The sequence below is a fragment of the Theobroma cacao genome, chromosome 4 (genome assembly GCF_000208745.1).
Source record: "Theobroma cacao cultivar B97-61/B2 chromosome 4, Criollo_cocoa_genome_V2, whole genome shotgun sequence".
NCBI classification, from domain to species: Eukaryota; Viridiplantae; Streptophyta; class Magnoliopsida; order Malvales; family Malvaceae; genus Theobroma; species Theobroma cacao.
This window is the reverse complement of record NC_030853.1, coordinates 27,941,044-27,962,851: the sequence shown is the minus strand read 5'-3', so window position 1 is coordinate 27,962,851 and position 21,808 is coordinate 27,941,044. Positions and strand designations below refer to the sequence as shown.

The following is a 21,808-nucleotide window of genomic DNA, read 5'->3' as shown; positions in this document are numbered from 1 at the left end:
AATTATTGCAGAAAGCATGTGAAGCTTCTAAATAGGATGATACTGCTTTTACCATCGTGTCTGATAAACTTTCTTTGCTTCACTTTCTATCTACAATTATTTATCGCAAAAATGAATGCAATTATGAGTGCTGAAGCTGAAAGTGTGTAAGAAAGGGAATATATGTAAGATTCGAGAGCAATAGTACTCCCAACATATGTGTCCAACGAGTAATACTTGAAAGCAAGTCCCTTACCGAAAAACTTTAGAAAGTTCATATAGAAGCAAATTACTAAAGCAGTGTCTTAATGTTCACCATTGATCCAGTTTTCAACATTAGTTCACATTAATGAAACACCTAAGTTAAGCATTAGTAGGAATACAATGATTTAACAAATCTTTGCCCAATATCTATACTTGCCAAATGTCTCATACTCTAATTTAGCACCTAACAGTCAAAGGTCAAAACTAGGGAGAAGAGTACAATTCTGGCATAAGTTTGGATATCTTAAGAGTTACTCCCCCAACATGGGGAATGGTGTGTGAGCCCTTTATTGTCCGTTGAGTAGCTGTTAAGCTAGTTAGCTAGGAAAGCAAAGGTATAGGAAGGAAATTTTCGAGGTACTACGTAAAAGTAGTAAGTATCTCATTTTGTGTCATAGTATAAGCTTCAATCTTTGGTGGTCCAAACAAAACCTGAATCTCTCTCACAAAAAGAAGTACAGAAAAGAACTAGGGGGTGGGAGAAAGACGTACAAGTGATTTTCCTTTTTCTCTCCATAAAGGATAAACCTTTATGAAAATAATCAAATCTCACTTTTCACAGCTAACTTTACAGCCCTGGATGGCAGGGTAAAAATACCCTCTAGTCACATAAGACCCATCCTTTACATATGCAAAGCACAATACGCAACTGTAGCCTAATATAAACGCCAAAAAGAAAAGCTTAGCTGCCCTCCTGGCCTAGTGTTTTTTCCCTGAATAAAAACCCCAGCATCCCACCTCTTGTCGTTCTAGTTTTTATCTTCAAATCTCCCACCCATTCTCCCCTGCTTCTTCGCTGGAAAATGTCGAATATCTTCTGGAAAAACTTTCATCTCTGCTTCACGAAGCTGAAATCGGAACATGCATCTTCCATCTTACCACCATCTCCCACAAAACAAGATGAGACCACTTCATCGAGGACACTTCTCCTCAAGAACTTCAACTCCCTTTATGACATGTCTTCATCAGCCTCAACCTCCAAGTCCCTTATGACTCCCTCCACTGACGCCGACTTCCTGTCCTCCGACTCTGACTCTGACGCCGAGTCGCCCCCTGATTTCGCCACCGTATTCGCTTCCCAGCGTTTCTTCTTCTCCTCTCCAGGCCGTTCCAACTCCATCGTCGAGTCAACTGACACAAGACCAGAAGCAGAGTGTAGTACAGAGACACCGACGCTGGATGGAGGCGTTGCGGTCAAGAAATACTCGCCGGACCCTTACAAAGATTTCAGGTTTTCAATGCAAGAAATGATCGAAGCAAGAAACCTAACTGACGTGAAGGAGGACTGGGAGTTTCTGCATGAACTACTCCTTTGTTACCTTATCTTAAACCCCAAAAACACCCACAAGTTTATTGTTAGTGCTTTTGCTGATATTGTTATTAGCTTACTGTCATCATCCACGGATTCTGATAGCCATCCGAGACCCGAAAACCACCGCCGGTGATACTCTCTTTTCCTTCTCTTTTTTTCCTAGTTAGAAAAAAAAAAAAAAAACCCAACGAAAAATAATATTGGCGGTTGTTTTTGTTTTTTGGACTCTTGCATGCAAATTAATTACTTTGTCTTTGGTAAAAAAAGCATGTTGGATGCAAAAGGACAAAGAAATTAATGTCTTTGATAATTGAAGTATCAAGGAAGCATGGGATGTTGATGTCTCGAGGCATGTTGCTGTAATTTTTGTACGTTGGCTGTGTTATGTAAAAAAATTGTGTTGATTAATTAAGGCCTGAGGGCATACCAAAAAAATGGTGTAATTTCTTGTTAAGTGTTCCTCCTTGGTTGATTGGCAAATGGTGATTGATTTCTAGGGGGAGGCAAAGTTCGTTTATTGTTCTTGAGCTTGTTTGTGGTCCACATATGCATTTCGCTTGTTGGCAAGTTTTGCACACATAACCACGAGGTGACTAGCTTTATAGAGTTTGTATTTCGGACAACTCTGCTACATGTCGGGTCGTCTATTGATGATTGTTGTAATAATTAAAAGTCCAATTCTAAAGATAGTTGTGCAGTTTTGTAATTTTTCAATGTCAAATCTTGGGCACAAAAATAATTCATTAATAAAACAAAAGACAAATAATGCAGAAGCAAACAAAGTTTCCAAATGATCATGAGCTCTTGTAGAATGGTCTTCTCTACCTCCTTACGTGAACGAGGATTTTTCTGCAAGACCTGAGATTGGGTCTTAACATACCTCAAGGATGTGCCCTTTGTTGCAATGAGCTAAACCTCCCAATGCTCAAGGGCTTGAATTTATAAAGTCCAAAGTTTTGGACTGTAGTGTTAAGTAGAATATTAGCATTTAAAAGCCCTAAAAATTGAATGGAGGAGAGCAATGGATGGAATTTGTATAAAGAATATATTGAGAGAATAGAGAGGGTGGTTTGCTCTTTTACATATTTTATAGGTGATAGAAACCAGAAAGGGGACACAAAGCAAGAGGATCCAAAGAGGGATGCTAACAACTGCAATAAAAGAATGAAGTAATGCTTTAATTTTTACCATAATTAATTATTCATCATCCCTAAAGTTAGTTGGTTTAGGTAAGGTTAACACCAGACCATTTGTCCTCAAGTGTCTCCATTATTAAATATAAGTCCTATTTTAATACAAGTTCTTGAGTCTTTTGACATTTGGTGGGATGTGAGAGTACCCCAAGATTGAATGTCAAAATGTACCAATTTTATATATTAAGATAATGATATTTATTTGGAAAGACTACTTCAAATTGTACATATATTTTATATAGACTTGATAACACTTTAGCTTGTTACTGTTCAGGCAACTGAGGGAAGTGGGTAACCAATGAAGCTAAGAAGAAAAGAATTCTGATAAGAAGAGATTGATGTGAAGCCAAATGTAGAGTTCGGAGATGTAGCTATAAGCAGGTAATCCCAAATACTAAACCGTGTATGGAGAATCTTAATATTGCCTGTGGTTGTGATTTGCTAGTGAAAGACACTGTTTTGGACCAAGAGCCTGAACAGGAAAAGTGTAACATGCTTGGGAGCTTTACCTACCCAAAAGAAAAATTAACCGGCGATTCCATAAATACCCAAATGGCTTATTTTATCAGCACATTGCTTTTAGCACTAGGATAGTGGCTTTTCAGTCTCAGGATTTCCTCTAAAATCTCAAGTACTCCCCAAAGAATCTTAATTATACTATTAATTTCTCAAGAAAGAAAAGGTATATTCATAGACCAAGATGTGGTATCTTTACTTGGGTATGTCCAATATTCAAGTTTTTTGCTTCTTCCAAAATATTACAGGGACGTCAATTTCAGAAAGTGGGTCCAATACACATGAATAAGTAAACAGGAAATTGTAAATTCAATTATCCATATCTTGTTGACAAAGACTTGAGCTTTTTGGAGCAAACTCCATCTCTCATCACTCACACGAAAGTTGATGTTGTAATGTACCAAACTGTAGCTGCGGGCGTTGATTTACTGACTCTCTTGAAAATTGAAACTTGACATATCACCCATTTTTCAGAGAGTCTAGCTTGCTCCTTGTCACCTGCCAAGCAATAGAAATTATACTACAAGCAATAAGCCAGTAGTCTTTCCATCAGCCCATTCATATAAGAAATCAAATTCACGTCATGTCAGCTGATCATTTTTTATGAACTAAGTGGGTATAGGTAACAACAAATGTTACCCTGTTTGCTCCACATGGTCATATGTCAAGAGCAGTACGAGTTACTTCTCTTTTTGTATTTTTGGCATTGCAACCGATATAAGCACTGAAAAGATCAGCCCCTTTTTGAATGTTTGATTAACACCTTGGAGCAATGCCAATAGAAAAGGCGAATACCAATAAAACTTGATATGACCTGTTGATATCAAATAATTGCAAAATAATGCAAAGAGAGATCACTGAGAAAACAGACTGATGAAACACAAATCCAAACGAAAATGGTTGTCAGGCTATGCAATGGCTTGAGGCTCTCAATCAACTCTCTAAACTGATTTCTTGGACCTAGAGATCTTTTCTTTGGGCCCCATTGGACCCTGCTGCGCACTAGCTTGAACTTTAAACAGCAGAAGCAAAGCAGCCCCACTTACATATAATATTATATATATATTATAAAGCAGGTTTAATAGTAGATTGTGTTGCAAGTTTAAAACATGTGAAAGACAGAGAAAACAGCTAGCTTTGGGGAGTTGATGAAATGGGGTTGTTTAATTTTTCTTACTTCAAAAATGTAGTGCCAAGGATTCATTCTGTCAAAAATTGTTTGCACATGGAGATCTGCTGCTTGTTATCTTGTTGATAAGTTACTATTTGGGCTCCTGTTTCATGGGTTTTTCTTTCTCGGGAATTGGATTTTTTTTTCAAGTTTGTTGATTTGAATACCATTTGCTGTTGACCATGGAATAGACATTGCCTCTTGTTTGCAAACGGCATTGAACAGTGCACACTTGCACGCCAGACTTTTTAAATCCATTTGCTCATTGTTTTGACCTGAATGGACATCAACCTTCACATAAAATATGGAGTTCGGATTTGGATCTTCTTAGACATTGCAAAGTGTTATGATTGATTGTTCACTGTTTCAAGAAGCTTGCTCATTGGGCATATGCCAATCTCTAGAAATTTAAAAGGCATATCCTATCGTCAAGGCCTTGGTATAGCACTACGCTGTGGAACTGCAGTTTTCACATAGTTTCAGCAAAATAAAACAAATAAATAAATAGGTAAGATAAGAAACATGCATGGGATTTATATGGAGCTCAAAGAGATCCCATTTTCATAAATGGAACGGTTTTAGATTATATAACTACGTAAAATCTTGTGGGCTTGGACTTGTTCTAACCAGTTTGGACTTAAAGCTTTCTGTAAGCTTGCCCCTAGGCCCATATATTTTTATAAAATTAAATTGACATAAGTTTTTGCTGATATAATGTCTTAAAAACTCTTAAATTATTCAATAGAATTTAAATAAGTTTTTATACTTTTATTACATTTAATCAAACTCTTATACTTTTATTTTGAATCAAATAAACTTTTATATTTTTATTTAAATTAAATAAACTATTATGACTAATAATTAATATAATCAAAACGCCATTTATCTATCTCTAACATCTGACGCTAACGTGGCATACTAATATATCATAATTAATAATTATATGCTATGTTGATATAATATAATTGATGATGATATGATTTGATAATTTAGCATTATAACATGATCACATTGTATTTTTCACCATCGACATCAATGTCATGTCAATGTAGTGTGAATATAAAATAACAACTAGCATTTTAATTAATGACAATTAGTTAATAATTAGTCATAAAGATTTATTGAACCTCAAATAAAAATACAAAGACTGATTGAACATAATAAAAAGATAAAAGTTTATTTGAGTTTTCTTAAATAGCTTAGGGGCTTATTTGAGTATTATATCAAACTTATTCTTTTCTAGTTTTATAATATTCTTAAATTTAATTTAATTTAAATTAAAATTAAGTAAAGATAACATTATGTAATTCTAGGTCAAAATTTTTTGTCCAGTCCTGGCCTGTCGGCAATAGTTTTTTATTTTTATTCAATTTCTTACCACCAAGGAGAAATTTCCAATCATTTTTATGTTATATATGGGCTCTGTAGTTTTTTTGGCATGAAGTTCTCAAGTATTTTTGCTGATCTCTCTTACCCTCACAATGTAAAAACAAAAGGAAGTTATCCTTAATTTATCGAGTATCTATGCAGGTAGTCAACATTTTTTACAAGGTTAACAATGGAGAAAAAGTGTCTACAGCAAACAGAGTCAAGCTACTGTCAGATGGAAGTAAGACCCTCATTTCCTTTCCTATCTTCCATTTGCAGAACGCTCCATTGTTTTAAAACTAGAGCAGAGGAGTTAAAATTACTCCTCTTACAAGGCATTTAGCTTGCAACTAAGTGAAAGTTAAACTTCCCTCTGCAGTTGTGACAACTATCCTTTCCCATACCATAATCTCTAGTAAGGGATAGTTTCCAGCAACTCTTGAATGAAATTTAGGAATTTAATTGGGATTGCAAAACGGTATTTGAAAATCCCCAGGCACACAAAAAAGGATATATATATATTGTAATGATACAATTGGCAAGAAACCTTTTAATCAAAGTTGACTGTTGCATGTCTACCTGATAACTAGGGTGACATTTTGCTGAAATCTCAGTCATTATGAAGGATATCCAACATGTTCTTCTTAGAGAAGCTATATGCTTTTCCATCATGATGAGCTTTTAACTTTTGGAAACTTCTCTTATGTTTTGTCTTCTAATGCCAAAGGTCCACAAATAACTGAAGATAAACAAACACTTCAACTTGCTGTTAATGCTAACCCACCAAGTTAAAAAGATACATTACAAAGCAGCCCTTGTTTACAGATAAATGAACTGATTGCAGCCTCTAGCAAACATCGGAAATTCAGCTTACAAGAAGGGTAGTAAAGCCACGCAATCAGCTCTCCTTCTCGAGGTCTGCCTGTTTTGCAAGGGAGTCTGCCTCACTAGCTTTCCTGTCCGAAACAAATGAACAGTACGCACATCATGTAACAATTTCGGCATATTAGTGATGTCTTCGAAGATATTGGCACAAGAACAATGAAGAGTAACTGGGCATTTAACCAAGAGATAACCTTTAATGAGTCACTTTCAATAATTAATCTATTGGATTTTAAGGAATTGTTCTTTCTGAGGGAAAATACAAAATACGATGGCATAAAACTTCCTGTAAGGCAACCATATGTAGAAATTAAAGTAAAGAAACAAGTGTTAAAACAAGAAGCAATTGGTTTGTGAGCAAGCTGACAAATATGTAACCACTATTGGTTTAGTACTGCTTCTTCTATATTAAACAAAATTAACAAAAGAAGAAAAGAAAACCTAAGTGATTGAACCCTAGTTCACAACATACTGTGAAAATATAATTGCATTCATTGGCCTAAAAGCTCATTTCCGATTGAACTAGGGTAATTAATGTTTTATTGGCAAAAGCATGCATACCCTGAATTAGTGAAGAAAATGATGATTAAAAATTACCTCAAATCAAGTGGACCGTAGAGATCCTTTTTTGGTTTTATCCCAGAAATGATCTTCAACATTTGGAGGCCTCTGCCAAAAGCTTCATTAAATAGGATCCTTGTCTGCATGGACTGGACTCCAGGCATTAGTGACAAAAATGCCACAGGGGCCATTACAATAACCCCAAACAATATGTCATATATCCGAGCTATCGAAACCACCAAATCCCAAAGTCTACTAGGCTGAAGAAGTGGTCGAAATACTTGAGCAATCGATATAAGTCCCCAACCAGTGGGCAAAGTTGCCAATAGACCGGTGAAAATATCACCAAATTTGAAGACTGTAAACTGAAGCAGGGCAATGATAAAAAGTATCCCAAACACAATCACCAGGAACTGAGCCAGCCGGCAATATATATGTTTCTTTGCCTCATGTTTCTTCCGAATAAATGACAATACCAGATAAACTCCACATGCCACAACAAAGTAGATCCAAGACAACAAATAAACATAAATACTCTTACTATGGGCAGCAATACCAAGATGGTATACGATCCCATATTGGAAAAAGAAGAAACGAAGGTCTAAAATAATCTCCAACAGCTTTCCAAAAAGGCTGGTTGTCCTTAAATGGTCTTGTTCCTCGTACCACCATCTCTCCCAGCTCTGTTCAGCCTTTGCAAACACGCTACCTTGGTGCCAAATCCATTTCATAAAATCATCAAAGTCCTTTACAGTCTTGAACCAATCAAAACCAGAAGGGTTGAACACGAAGGGGGCCATTATCCAGGAGAGAACTAGAAACCAACATGTCATTGCCATGTCTATGTAAAAAAATGTGTTCTTGGCTACTACTGGGACATATAATGCATAGACTATAAGAATCAAGCCAAGCTCAATAGCCTTTATAAAATGGCTGCGTGAAAACAATCTGTAATTTTCAGCAAAACTTGTGTGATGCACAACAAAACCACGCCCGGTTGCTTGATACTTTGCGCCCCCATGAAGGATGGTCCGACCAAAGAAATGAGCACGGGTTCCCATCGAGAATGTATAGAAAACAATTGAAAGCTGGAGCTGCATCATCAATAATTCCCAAACGGCTCCAAGAAAACCGTGCTCAAGGGAACTTTCTATTATCATTGGAAGAGTAGTCAACAGACCAAATTGCACAAGGACTTCCTGATTTAACACGGCACCAAGTGCTTTTCTGATGTTTTGGTCATTACGTAGGTCAGAATCCTGAACACCACCTAGGGCCAGATAAAGCTGACCCCATAGAAATACATAGACTGTAAGGATGACCATTGTTGTATTGAAAAAATATCCTACTGTAGTGTGAAAGAATGATAACATCCGGAAAAAGTCCAGTCTTTGACCCAACCTGTAGACGTCTCGGCTGAGAACCTGTTCACCGTTCCCACCAGCTATCTTGGCTTCAAACATGGATATTTGATTCATCCCAAGATCTCTTCCTTTGCCGACCTGTATGTATTCGTGGTGTGTGACACAGCCTCCTCGCAAAGTACAATTGAAGCCAGCAAAAATGTCCTCACTAATATTATTCACTTTTGAAGCTTTACTAATGCCACCACGAGTGATGAACCAAAACCTATCAAAGACATCTGGATGGCCGTAATGCATTCGAATTTTCAGAGGGTTTGCCAAGAGACGCTGCACTAAGGTAACGAAACTTGTCTCTTGAGATGACATAAACCAAGCAAGTGACGAAACAGAACCACTAAAAATGTGTTCCCTAACCCCCAAGATGGTGGGCTTCCGGATACCATGGTAGTGCCTGAATTCTTCCAATAGATTTCGCATTTTAAGTGCGTCCTCAAAACAGTTGTCTTGGTTCATATCAATTGTTTGAAGAGCATCACCACGGGTGAAGATAAGAGCATGGTTTTGATTCTCTGGTTTGCCCTCGCCAAGCTGGAATGGGCCAGGCAATTTGACACGATAAATTTCCACTGCCCTCTGTAATTGCTGATCGTACTTGAAAAGGACAGAGTAATACTCCTTCTTGTCCCTCCTTGTTGAAATCTCATCAACATAGGCAATTCGAAGGGATTCATTGTTTCTCAGTAGGTTCATGATTTCCTCAGCATTATGTTCCCCATATTTCTGACAGGAAACCACATGTGTGTATTTCATTAAAGTAATCGTACACTCATCGCCTTGGAACAGATTTAAGGAGCTACGTCTGCCTAAATTCGTAGAAGAAGATGAGCTTTGGGAGTTGAAACCATCGAAACATTTATCCATGTCAATTAAATCAATATCTAATCTAATGTCCATCTCAGATGCTGAATCAAGATAAGCTAGCAACTTTAGAGCTCGATGATAGTAAGCCATTCCCCTCACAGTTCGTGCAAGAGTCTGGCCTCTATATGATGCCCAAAGCATCAGATCTCTCAACTTGGTTGTCCATATTTCATCATCCCTTTCCATTCCCTCTCGGCGCATTCTTTCCATGAAATTTTTCCACTCATCATCATAAATAGTTTGTAAATAATACAAGATAGAAACCCCATCTTCATTCTCAATTTGGAGTTGTTCTTTGCCGTACAAGACTTCTTCATTGTAGTAAGGGGTGAGAACACTAAATGCCATCATCCTATTCACAAGGGGAGCACGAGGCATATTCGTAAAGAGTGAGTTGCTAAAGAAGGCTAGTCGACGTCTTGCCTCAAGATTAATTGGAAAGTTCTGCATTAAATCCTTGGTGGTAAGAATCGTATGCAAACGCCTTACCTGACTATACAAGTGCTTATCACTAAAATCGGGCAACTCAACCGCATTTTCAAATAGCAGTCCCACCACGGCAGCTGGATTCTGAGGGGCCAACCGCATTTGCCTCAGCTCGTTTGTGCTCAGCTTTACGCGGAAAAAATCATGAATGACAATTCCATAAAGGACCTGCAAAGTATTTACCACCTGGCTCTCATCCTTATTGGGTTCCAGCAATAGATCGACAAGTTTTATCAACTTGGTATGAATCTGAGGCAGTGCAATCATTTTGAACACCTGAGTGAACTTCCCAGCCCTAATGACCTCATCAATTTCTCGAAACAAGTAGTCCAGAATATTGTGCTCCCCAGGGCTGATCTTAACGATTTTAAGCATCAAGTACTTGAGAGAATCATAAGTTTCAATCACAGCACAACGCCTGTATTCATTCTTGGATATTTTACTCCAGAGATGCGCATCAGGAGCGTCCGGCAATTCTTTTGCTTGCCTAAGAGCAAGTTGCAACTCGTTGCATAGCAAAAAACATGGCCACCGTATAACCCTGACGTCCCAACAATTAGGGGGCAACTCTAATAGCTGAAACTCTTGGTCAGATATGATATCTTCTTTCCTAAAAGTGGTAACTATAACATTCCATATCAGTGCAAATCTGGTAGCCTCAACCTGGCTTGATTCGATCTTCTTGTAAAGCCGCCCGAGTCCATATCTCAGCTTCAACCGTTGAATGGAATCCTTTAACATTTTTTTCAAGGTTTCCCTACTATTAAATGGCAGCTCCGGTACCATCAGATTGAATTGAATTGCAGAAGCGAAGAATTGAAACCTCAACCTCAACTGCTTTATATTTCTAATCTCACCCAAGTGCTGGAACAACCCCACCGCAGTCCCCACAAACGGAGAATAGATTGAGTACCAAATCTGAGTATCGATCAAATAAATCAACACCACAGGCATCCACAACAAACCAAGAACCAACTTGTTGCTGTTATGGAAAAACTCACTCCACTCATATTCCGCATTATGAAAATCCAACAACTGTTTTGTGGTGGTAATCACTGGTTTAATCTGCAGGAAATAACTAAATGAAAATTTTGTAGCTAAGACCACGACCCAGAAGAGAATATACGTAACATTGACAAGTAGCCCTTCCCTCAATCCTTGGCCGACAAAACTATCTGTCTCAAACCACCAGGATACCAGGTAAAATATTTTCCAATTCTTGTCTTCAATAAAGCTCCTAATGAATGGAAGAAAGAACAAATCCAATGCCAGCAGTTCTGGTAACCCATAAAGAAATGCAAGCCAAAGGAAAAAGATAACCCGGTTGTTAACCTCGCCAGACCATTGACCATCCTTGTTCCTCTCTCTCCAAATCCTTCCATAAGAAATCACAAAGGCATAAACCCACGCCGTAGCAACCACAATCTTTAGGACCATCCTGATTCCGAGCCCCAACGTCTCTTTCGAAACACGACTGTACTCCGACATTGCTTCCAGTAAAGCGTGCAAAAACCTCATTCCACTCCAAGTGATAAACAGTGTCAAAAGTTTGATCTCAACATATTTGTCATACAACGCCTCCCATGGATACCCCTTCTCCTCCCAGGCCACGATAACCGCAGCCTGAAGGAACAGCAGCAGCATCACCCACAGCCTGTCAAAGCTTCTGTACAGACTCAAGAAGGACCTTTGTTCTACAAACCCAGTTTTCTTTATACGTTTTCTTGCGCTGGAAGTAACAAAAAATTCGCTGTTCACATTAATTGGCCACTTCAGCTTCTTAAAACACCTGTTGCTCCAAAAGTACTCATTCAAATCGTCATAATTCCTCCACGAACTATGCGGTGCAGTTCCATTCTTGCTTCTCTCCACCTCACCCTTAATTGTTTCGTACATCGGCTTCACAACGCAGTTTAAAAACGCGTTTTCTCCTGATGTTGATGGCATCACTGGCAAGCCTGTATTTTCATCGATTTCATTTCGTAGAATCTTATTTAGTTCCATGGCCATGTGATGAAATATGTAACAGATGCATTCGGGCATGAACCGCAAATTCGCAGATTCGCCCCATATCAATAAATACAGCCCTACGTAAAGTAACTCTGTACGAGGATCAGAGTTAGACCTGGAGCTATTGGGGATGCAGACGTTAGGTTTTATCCAAAGATAAGAGCACCATTTAGTGTAGTTTTCAAGCAACTTCCGGCGAAACTTACGGAGGACCTTGGTATCGAGGACGTCACATACCGTGGGAGGAGGAGAGAGGCGTATCTGAGCGTTGGCGAGGTGGAGGACTAGGTGTTCCCTTTGGTTCTTGACATTATCGCGTTGGAAGCCAAAGAAGAGACCCAGCCAGTCGAGGAGGTCCATGGAAGAGTGCCACTGGCCGCAGGATGGCTTGCGGAGGTTGCTGTCGTCGCTTAAAGCTGATATGGCGGCGCGAACCTCGGGGTATCGGAGGGAGGGATGGTTGCTTTGAAGATTTTGAACGGGTATGATGTTGTAAGTTTCGTCATCAGGCGTGGAGGAACCCGAACCTGGAAACATGGAAATGGAAACAGGCTAAGAGAAACTGGAAAGCCGAGAATTGGGCGAGAATGAGATAGAGAAAGCGGGCAGAATGTTTGGTGAGAGTGGAAGTCAATGGAAGGCTTCTTCTCTTTTCTTTCCTTTTTTTTTTTTTTTTTTCTTTCATTTTGTTTCTTTTCCTCGAGGTTTCTTTTTAATAAATATTTCGGTGACTCATTCCTCTGGGGATTGGTAATGTGTTGGGATTTGGGAACAACTTTGTGAGAAAAATTTTCTCTAGATTTAATCAATTTACCATGGTGGCTTGAAATTCAAGTGTTGCAATACACATATATAAATGGAAATTTGATGTATTATGAAATATCATATGTCAATACTATTTCGTTAACTGGACAACCCATCATTACGTTAAATGTTGAACAAAACTTTGCTTCACATTCAATTTTATTATAAAGTATATTATTACGTTAAAAGTAATCGAGCCTACTTCTTTACTCGGAGATGACTGGCAAGCCTTTTTATGGTGTTGGTTTGGGCCTTTCGGGATTTTGGTTCCTTCTTTTTAAGATTTGCTTTCTTTTCCCCCTAATATTGTAACCTTTTTTTTTTTCTCATCACCCTATACTTTATGTTTAACACTGTAACTTTTCCTACCATTTACTAGTATTACTTTATATGTAAATTTTATTCTTATTTCTCAAATCCTTTTCACATTTTTTTAATATAAAAATTTCAGTTATTTGAGACTAAAGGCTCGTTCAAAGTGGCTTTCCATACTTATTTAACAACATTAGAAGGAAATCACCTAATTAAATTTCATATATAATTTTTGCAAATAGGTGAGAAAATTTCGATTGAAAAATACTTCTTTGTTTCACTATTTTAGTACTTTTGTATATACCAAGGTGATAATATTTTTCCAATTAATTTCATATAAAATCAAATTAAAATACTTAATTATTGCAGATGCTACAAGGACTCATTCAAAGGCTTTCTGACATATCTATTAGTAAGAGTCAAAGTCTTCAACTACCCTTTGCAGCTATTTAGTAGTAAATGGCCCCAGCTGATCATTATGGTCTTCGGCCTTTTTGCTTGAGTGCTTCATCATGTTTCTTTCCATTCACACAGTCTGTAATATATATATATATATTAACATGTGCACTCCAAGTTAAAGGCGAGCCTTAATCAGTTTAAAGATTAAGAGTATACTCTATTTAATTATTTCATAAATCTACAATTCAAAATCGATCATTAATAATGTATTTTTAAGTAAGTATCATTACTATTATTATTATTAAAACATATCTCAAAAATATATTTTATATGTAAAAATATTATTACCTAAAAAAATACTCTCTTTAAATTCGAAATAAACCATTGAATCATCGAGATAAGTTAGTTTCAATTATTTTCTTTTTTTTATTATAATTCAATTGATATTAAATTTTTTACAAAAGTTCGCTTAATTTAATTTTTTACAAAAATATTAAAACCGAACCAAAAAATTACTCACCACTTCTTCGAGCTATAGGCTGACAGAAACTCTTTTTCTTCTTTAAAAAGGGCCATGTGCCACAACAAATTGGGCCACTACCCTTCAGGATTCAGCCCACTAACCCAATTTCCTCACCCAACGACAATCGAAAAAATCCCCATTAATTTATCCAAAAACACAGCGTCAGCCTTCAGTCACTCACCCGGCGTGAAATGGCGGTGTTGCTGCAATTCCCAGTCTTATCTTCAACAAAAGCAGCTGCTCCTTCTCCAACCTCCGCACAATCGAAACCGGCACGTGTCACTCTCCGCCAGTTCTTATTCCCTTCCAAAACCAGACCTTTTCTCAAAATCAGCGGCGACCAAAACAAAAACCGATTCCTTCCCGTCAAAGCCGTCGAAGAAAGCAATGAGAGCGTGGAAGAGCCAGAGATCACCGCAAAGGAAGCGGAAGCAGCAACTTCGGCGAATGAAGACGCCGAGTTGAGCGAGATAGGAGCGGAGATAAAGAAGGCGATGAAGGAGAGAGAGGGGAACACTAATCTTGCAGGCGGAGTGGCGGAGGAGATAAAGGAAATCGAGTGGCCCGCGTTTGCGAAAGTCTTGGGGACCACCGGCGTTGTGCTAGGGGTTATCGCTGGGTCTAGTGTCGTTTTGCTTACTGTTAATGCCGTTTTAGCTGAGCTTTCTGATCGGGTTTTCGCCGGTAAAGGTGTCCAAGATTTCTTCAGCTGATGATAGTAATTGGAATGGAAACTATTTTTATTTAATTATTCCTTGCAGTTTCTTATTTCTGCTAGTTTACGCCAAAAAAATGAACGAAATGGGGTGAACAAGAACTCGAATAAACTTGCTGAATACTTATTTGCAGCACAATCCATAAGAGAAGTTTAATGTTGCAATGGGTCTCAAATCCTTGTTACAACATCAAAATTCCTAGTCTTTGTCGAGAACACTAGCAGATAGTCTCATGGCTCAAAAGTCATGCTCTCTGCCTCCTCTCTTACAGATTCAAACAGCACCGAGGACAAATACCTTTCCCCAAAGCTCGGAAATATCGCCTGCATAAATTTATACATCAGATCAGAGCAATTCATAGTGGGAGAGAGATGTTCTAATCTAATTCATCAAGTTGAAGATAGTAAGTACAGTGCAGATATTGCTTTTCAGGTCTAACAACAAGACCCAAAGTTTTGTCTACTAGGTTTCTTTTTTTAAGTTAGTCGGGGAACAAGTGAACTTACAACAATAAGTTTTCCAGCATTCTCGGGTCTCTTTGCTATTTTAATTGCAGCTGCGGTGGCGGCGCCCGATGATATTCCCACCTGTGACAGATGCTTCCACAGTTAGCTAAGTGCGGAAAGGCAATGTTCTATAAATCCAAGCTTAGAGATTTTGAAAGATTTAGAACTTACAAGTAAACCTTCCTTCAGTGCAAGAAGCTTTGCAGTTTCAATAGCTTCAGCACTTGATATCTGCAAATTTTACAACAATCATAGGAATGGACGACAATTGTGGTTTATTATTATTTTTTTTTTTTGAAGAGGGACAATTGTGGTTTATTAATAGTGTCACTATACTAAGCTTCCATAATCAGGACAAGAATATATATATATATATATATAAACCAAGTAACATTTAATCTTTTTAATCACTAGTTTAGAAGACAAACTTTACAAGAAGAACCAATAATTATGCATAATTAACATTTCGGCCTTACTTGAACGACTTCATCAATGATATTGACTTCCAAAACACCAGGTACGAAACCAGCACCTATTCCTTGGATCTTATGCGGGCCTTGATATCGATACATAAGCATGAAGCAACCAACAGTCAGCAAACCAATAGTTTTTTTGTTTATGGTAAACTCTTAGAGACGGCCAAACAATAAATTTAAGGAGAGAATACTCATGGTGTACAATCCATAGTCATAGCCGTGGTCCATGCCCAGTGTGCGTAAGATATAGAGGAATTACTCAATGACTTACATGAACATCTTTCTTTCAAAATGTAACAAAGTTCGTGGAGTACACCACAACCCTTCCATTCTCCCATTTTATACTTATGCCAAAGGAAAAGCTGTTATGGTTCACCTTATGACTAATTTTCAATCGTTTTGTAGAAAGATGCAAACTGCAAGTACATTATATGCAAGGATGACTATTTGTAACTTACCAGGCTTTCCTCCAGAGAGAACAGGACTTTCAACCGGTTCAATACCATAAAGCTATCATACACAACAAGGAAACTAGTGACAAAGTTGATTGTATGGGGGACAAGATATTAGAAACAGATTATCTCTTGCTTGACCACTATATTTGTATATCCTAATAGACCAATTTAACAGTGAATTAGTTGTACAAATAAAAGATGCCACTTACTTTTATGTTGGGGTTCTGCTCTTTCAGATATTTGCCTGCCCCTGTTATGGTACCACCAGTACCTATGCCAGAAACAAGTGCATCAATTTTACCTCCCGAACCTTTCCATATCTCTGGTCCAGTAGTCTCATAGTGTATCTATACCAACAACAGCATATGTTAATCGACTTTCCCAACCAACAATCGGATGCATTAAACTATTGTTTCAGAGAAGTACCTTTGGGTTGGCAGGGTTTTCAAACTGCTGGAGCATGTAGGCATTAGGTGTCTTAGCCAATATCTCCTCTGCCTTCTGCACAGCACCTTTCATGCCCTTAGCAGGATCCGTGAGAACCAACTCAGCCCCAAATGCTCGGAGAATGATCCTTCTCTCAAGACTCATTGAAGCAGGCATTGTAATGATAAGCCTGTATCTCTTGGCAGCAGCCATAAATGCTAGCCCTATCCCAGTGTTTCCACTTGTAGGTTCAATGAGGACACTCTTCAGCCACCATTCATGAAATAAAGTTAGATCACGAAATGAAAGGGCATTTTAGTTGAAGCATTCTGCCTTCAGGAACAAACTCATAAAATTTTTGTTTAACTTAAAGAATAATCAACCATCCCACAGGCAATTAAGGCCAATTATGATTATTTTTTTTTTTTTGAAAATTAAGCATTTCATTCATCAACAAGGGAAGAGCAATCCAGGCATTACAAAAGGATCACACAGCAGAGGTTTCCCATCCATACTCAATACAAAATAACCCTTTCCAACCATGATTAATAATGCACATATTTCTTATAAGTAATAACTCAGAGGCTAAATTTCCTATTAGTTCACAAGAAAAGGTACTAACCTGTCCCGGGGTAATAAGGCCCTTTGCCTCAGCATCAGTGATCATGGCATAACCAATCCTGCACCATCAGAAAACAACTGCTAAGTTTTTGCAACAATTAACAGAACACAGAAATTTAGATATGAACATGAAGTATATCGGGGAAACTCAGATAGCTCGACATGACAAGCACAATAACCTTAGAAGCAATGAACCAAAAGGAATCTTTAAAAAGTTACCTGTCTTTGACACTAGAACAGGGTTCCATTATCTCAAGCTTAGCAGCAATGCGAGCAACACAACCATCCACCACATTGTTCAGATATACCAATGGAGTTTTACCAATCAACTTTACACACAATATTTAAACCAAAAGAAAAATGGACAACAGTAAGTCAATCAGTCGTATTAAAAGAAAACACCCAAATCAAAACGAAGGCCCCTCCTAAGAAAAGAAAAGAGAAAAAAAGCTTACTTCAGTGACATCTTTGGCAATCCCAACACTCTCATGCGCCATCTTCCAGATAACTGACATGAAGATAAACCCGCCACATAAAATAAGTTAAAAAGTTCGTCTTGTGCAGATTTCAAAGAGTAAAGGGTAAAAGTATAATTGCATTTTTATTAAACAAAAATGTGAGAAAAAATAAATAAATTTTGATTTTTCCTTTCCGTCACTCAATTTTATTGGCACCCGAACAGAGAATTTTTTATCTATGAGAACAAACCCAATCAACCTTCAATAATTCCCCTTCGAAATCCGCAAAAATAAGAGTATGAAAAATGGATTTTGATGAAATGGGAATGTGATTAACAGTTAACAAACAGAGGATTGGGGGAAAGAAATCACCTTTGACAATTGACTCCGTCGCTGTAGAACGTAGACTCAAATGGGTTCTATGTAGGGAATAGAAGTCAAAATAATTACATAAAAAATATGTTCAATGAATTCAAAGTTTTCATCCAATAACAAAACGGAGTGTCGTTAGTGTCAGAATCAGCTGCTGAGAAAGCGTCCAAGCGATATAGATGAGATAGGGAATGGAGTGTTTTTGAATCTAACCTGTTTTAAGGATCAATTCACTGTGAAGTTAAATGCAACCAATTTTGGAAAATGGCTCTTTTTGGTTATATAATTAATCTTTCTTATATTTTCTAGAACCATTTATACGTTGGAATATCGAGATTTACGTGTAAAAGGATCTTCCCTTGATTTCACTCCACTGACTTTATGTATCATCCAACCTTTACCAGTACTTGACACTTGTAAAAGCATCCAAGGTGGCCTCAACGAGGGAAACGAATTGGGCAAAAACCTTATCCTATCTACAACCACAAACTCCTCCCCAACGCTCAAAAGGGCTTCTCCTCGTTGTCCTTAACAGAAAGGAACAATGGCGACCCTTCATTTCACTCCATCCCCCTCCTTCATTCTCAACAAACCAAGACCCACCACACTTGCTACCTCCCAGCTCAACCCCAGAGCCCGCCATGGCTTTCTCAGATTCTCAACTGTCATTGCAAGGTCTTACAAAGTGGTGATAGAGCATGAGGGTCAATCCACAGAGCTAGAGGTAGAGCCCGATGAAACCATTCTATCCAAGGCATTGGACTCTGGCTTGTTTGTGCCACATGACTGTAAGCTTGGGGTGTGCATGACTTGCCCTGCTAAGCTCTTAAGCGGCGAGGTGGATCAGAGTGATGGCATGCTTAGTGATGATGTTATGGAGCGTGGATTTGCACTGCTGTGTGCAGCTTATCCAAGATCAGATTGCCATATCAAGACAATTCCTGAGGAAGAACTGCTGTCATTGCAGTTAGCAACAGCTAATGATTGAATTGTTGGTTGTGCTTGCTTTTTCGGTCACTAAAAGGTTTGTGTACGTTCGAGACTATCCTTGTTCTAGAATGAGTTGGTGTTAGCTTATTGGATACTTTTAGAGGTAAAATTCGACTGGAAATTTATGTTTGTCGGTCCCTAATCATGACAAGACAGTACTAGGATTATCTCATCAACTAGCATTGTAATATTCCTTGAAAAAAATTAATTTGCATCATTCACTCATCGTCCATTCAAATTCATTATAATGATTATAACCGAGATTATTGTGAAGGAGGTGAATGATCCCCAATTGATCCTCCATTGTTGGATTCTTTATGAATATAACAAGTGCAGTGGATTGAGACACAATCTGATGATATTTCAGCACTAAGTATTATTCAAATCTAAAGTATTAGATGGTATTAGATAAGGAAAAAAAAGATGAGATTGTACAGAAAATTCTACTTTGGCAACGAAGTTGCAGTCCCCAACATCTTGGAAAACTAAATTAGAAACCTTTCGAAGATGCAGCTGCTACATCAACTAACCCGCAAATAACCAAATATGTGAGAAGCCAGGCAGCTTTTTTTCTTTTGCACTCTACTTTGCAATCCAGAAGACAGAGGAGGAAACACCCATTTCATTACAATATGAGTAGCAATGATCACTTCTCCTTTTTGTCGGCAGAAATCTATTAGAAGTTACTGCTACCCCGAAGAGAAAGAACAAGCAACTGCTTGCTATGATCTGACATTGCAGCATCAGGGCAGTGATTTCATACAATCAATGTAACAGTTTAGTATGTAGTCAAGATATAATCAAGTGGACTTGATAAGAGAACCAAGACAACCAAATAGATGGTTTTAAGTTGTAGATGCCTGCGCTGCTGTTTTGGTTCTTCTTTGTTTAAGCTTAACCTTCACATTTACACCGTTATCAATTATAGACTGAAGAACAAACTGAAGCTTCCCCTCTAATCTGTCCCCTTTCCTTGGTGTGTAAATCACATCATGGATATCATCATCCAATGCCCTCTGAGCTAAAATTTCTCCAACAGCAGCACAAGCGGATGCATTTCTAGTCGAACCTAAATCAAATTTCATATCCTTAGAAATAGAATGCGCTACAGCAACAACCTTGCTAGTCGCCCGGTGGATGATACAGGCACGAACAGATGCTTTTGATATATAAATGTCCAGGCAAAAGGGTTCATGGTAAGGACCCGTAAGTTGATTAAAAGTAGGAGACCTAACCTTCTTTTTCTCAACAGAGCAACCCTCCACTTTGTCAAGAATATTACTAACACTTCTATTTCTAACAACTTCAAGCGTTTTAACATTTGACTTGTCATTCCTTTTGCTTTCTTTAGGATCATCCTTCTTCTTTAAAGACTCCTTTTCGCTTTCTTTACGATCACCCTTATTCTTGGAACCTTTCTTCCTGTGAAAGTCATAAGCATACTCCTCGAACTCTTTGGAACCACGGTCGATTTTATAAAAAAGGTTACCCCGAATTCTCATATTATCAATGTCATCAAAGTCTTGACCATCTTCAATTGTAGTAGAAGCATTAGCTACCCTTTGATCAACTGCTTCCATAAAGGGTCTTGTTTCTATTTCCCTATCAAATCCTTTATAGGCATGAACTAAACCCGATGAAACTTGCCAGGTTTCATCGTCCACAAGCTCAATATCATAACGACCCAAGTGAGAAGAGTTATCATTTAACAAAGGAGAAAGATGAATCCTACTGGAGTAGTTTGTTGATGGGATTGGCTTGATATCCTCGTTACAGGCAATTGGAGGGACCCTTGAGCAAAAATTACGGAGTCTTGCAAGGCAACCAGAATTCCCAATTGATGGGAACGCAATGGCTTTTCTAAGCAAATGTAACGTCATTCTGGATTGGGGTTGTTAGTTGGCGGCAAAGGAGCGAAATTGGCAGGACCGAAGAAGCTTTCAGTGGCAAATCATCAAAAAGATGGTATACCACGAAGATTCGCCTCTTCCGTAACCATCAAAAAATGAAGTTGATGGTTGGCGGTGGCTTTTAATGAGTGGAAAGCCTACTTTTACTTCAAGAAGCAATCTCCTAAGCTCCCAAACCAGATGCGTCTATCATCTATGGGTGCAGCACACGGAAGGGAGAAATGAGAAAAGCTGAAGTGAAGAAAAGACCGTTTGCAGTACCCATTGAAAATTTATAGTCGTGCTTCAGGCCTTAGATCCGGGTCAACCAAACACTTGATTTTAAGGGATGGGGGCCCTTAGGGAGAGGTGGTTTTGTTCAATTCTGGGCCATTTCAAAATATTCGGATCTTTTTCCATACATTCAGGGCCTTTCAAGGTTTTATAAATGGTAATGGTAGCATATAAAAAGATTTAGTATTAGAATCCAAAGCTTACAATCGCAGATAAATGGGTTTTCTACGTGCTAAGTCGTACCTAGGCATATTGTCAAGAGCTTAAATTCCTCCAAAAATACTCAAGACAAATAGAGAACGCTTCCCCACCAAAACCTCCCCCACCCCACTCTCTGTTTCACTTAGCCAGTTGTGTTGGTGTGCAACCCTAGCCCACCTACAACAATGGTCATGGAGAGACATCTTAAGGCTGTACAACGAGCTGGACACTATATTTTAGGTTGCCAAATAAAATTTTTGAGACCTAAAGTCCCCACGACAATCAATCTTTCCTTTAAAAAGAATAGGTATGCTCAAACGGAATCCAACACCATCTTCT

The 21,808-nt window shown here is 38.2% G+C and overlaps 6 protein-coding genes across 7 annotated transcripts; 3 read left to right on the top strand and 3 right to left on the bottom strand.

Moving 5' to 3' along the window:
- LOC18602996 (transcription repressor OFP12) lies at nucleotides 888-2,261 on the top strand. Its single transcript, XM_007034705.2, has one exon. The coding sequence runs from the start codon at nucleotides 1,047-1,049 to the stop codon at nucleotides 1,686-1,688; it is 642 nt and encodes a 213-aa protein (XP_007034767.2). The 5' UTR covers nucleotides 888-1,046; the 3' UTR covers nucleotides 1,689-2,261.
- On the bottom strand, nucleotides 6,285-12,724 carry LOC18602995 (callose synthase 12). Its single transcript, XM_018119150.1, has 2 exons — nucleotides 7,283-12,724; nucleotides 6,285-6,759 (listed from the first exon to the last, which is right to left on the bottom strand). Exons 1-2 carry the CDS (start codon nucleotides 12,562-12,564, stop codon nucleotides 6,702-6,704), a joined length of 5,340 nt encoding a protein of 1,779 aa, XP_017974639.1. The 5' UTR covers nucleotides 12,565-12,724; the 3' UTR covers nucleotides 6,285-6,701.
- Nucleotides 14,063-14,901, top strand: LOC18602994 (preprotein translocase subunit SECE1). The gene has a single exon (XM_007034703.2). It carries the CDS (start codon nucleotides 14,257-14,259, stop codon nucleotides 14,776-14,778), a length of 522 nt encoding a protein of 173 aa, XP_007034765.2. The 5' UTR covers nucleotides 14,063-14,256; the 3' UTR covers nucleotides 14,779-14,901.
- On the bottom strand, nucleotides 14,868-18,376 carry LOC18602993 (cysteine synthase). 2 transcript variants are annotated; one of them, XM_007034702.2, is made up of 11 exons: nucleotides 18,096-18,376; nucleotides 17,721-17,773; nucleotides 17,485-17,594; nucleotides 17,267-17,324; nucleotides 16,645-16,908; nucleotides 16,428-16,565; nucleotides 16,222-16,273; nucleotides 15,764-15,843; nucleotides 15,459-15,518; nucleotides 15,288-15,368; nucleotides 14,868-15,104 (listed from the first exon to the last, which is right to left on the bottom strand). In XM_007034702.2, exons 2-11 carry the CDS (start codon nucleotides 17,760-17,762, stop codon nucleotides 15,012-15,014), a joined length of 978 nt encoding a protein of 325 aa, XP_007034764.1. In that variant the 5' UTR covers nucleotides 17,763-17,773; nucleotides 18,096-18,376; the 3' UTR covers nucleotides 14,868-15,011. The 2 variants fall into 2 exon arrangements, with proteins under 2 accessions (XP_007034764.1, XP_017974671.1); XM_018119182.1 differs by lacking the exon at nucleotides 18,096-18,376 and adding an exon at nucleotides 17,983-18,005.
- LOC18602992 (ferredoxin-1) lies at nucleotides 18,521-19,358 on the top strand. Its single transcript, XM_007034701.2, has one exon. It carries the CDS (start codon nucleotides 18,640-18,642, stop codon nucleotides 19,081-19,083), a length of 444 nt encoding a protein of 147 aa, XP_007034763.2. The 5' UTR covers nucleotides 18,521-18,639; the 3' UTR covers nucleotides 19,084-19,358.
- LOC18602991 lies at nucleotides 19,439-21,778 on the bottom strand. Its single transcript, XM_007034700.2, has one exon. The coding sequence runs from the start codon at nucleotides 20,963-20,965 to the stop codon at nucleotides 19,931-19,933; it is 1,035 nt and encodes a 344-aa protein (XP_007034762.2). The 5' UTR covers nucleotides 20,966-21,778; the 3' UTR covers nucleotides 19,439-19,930.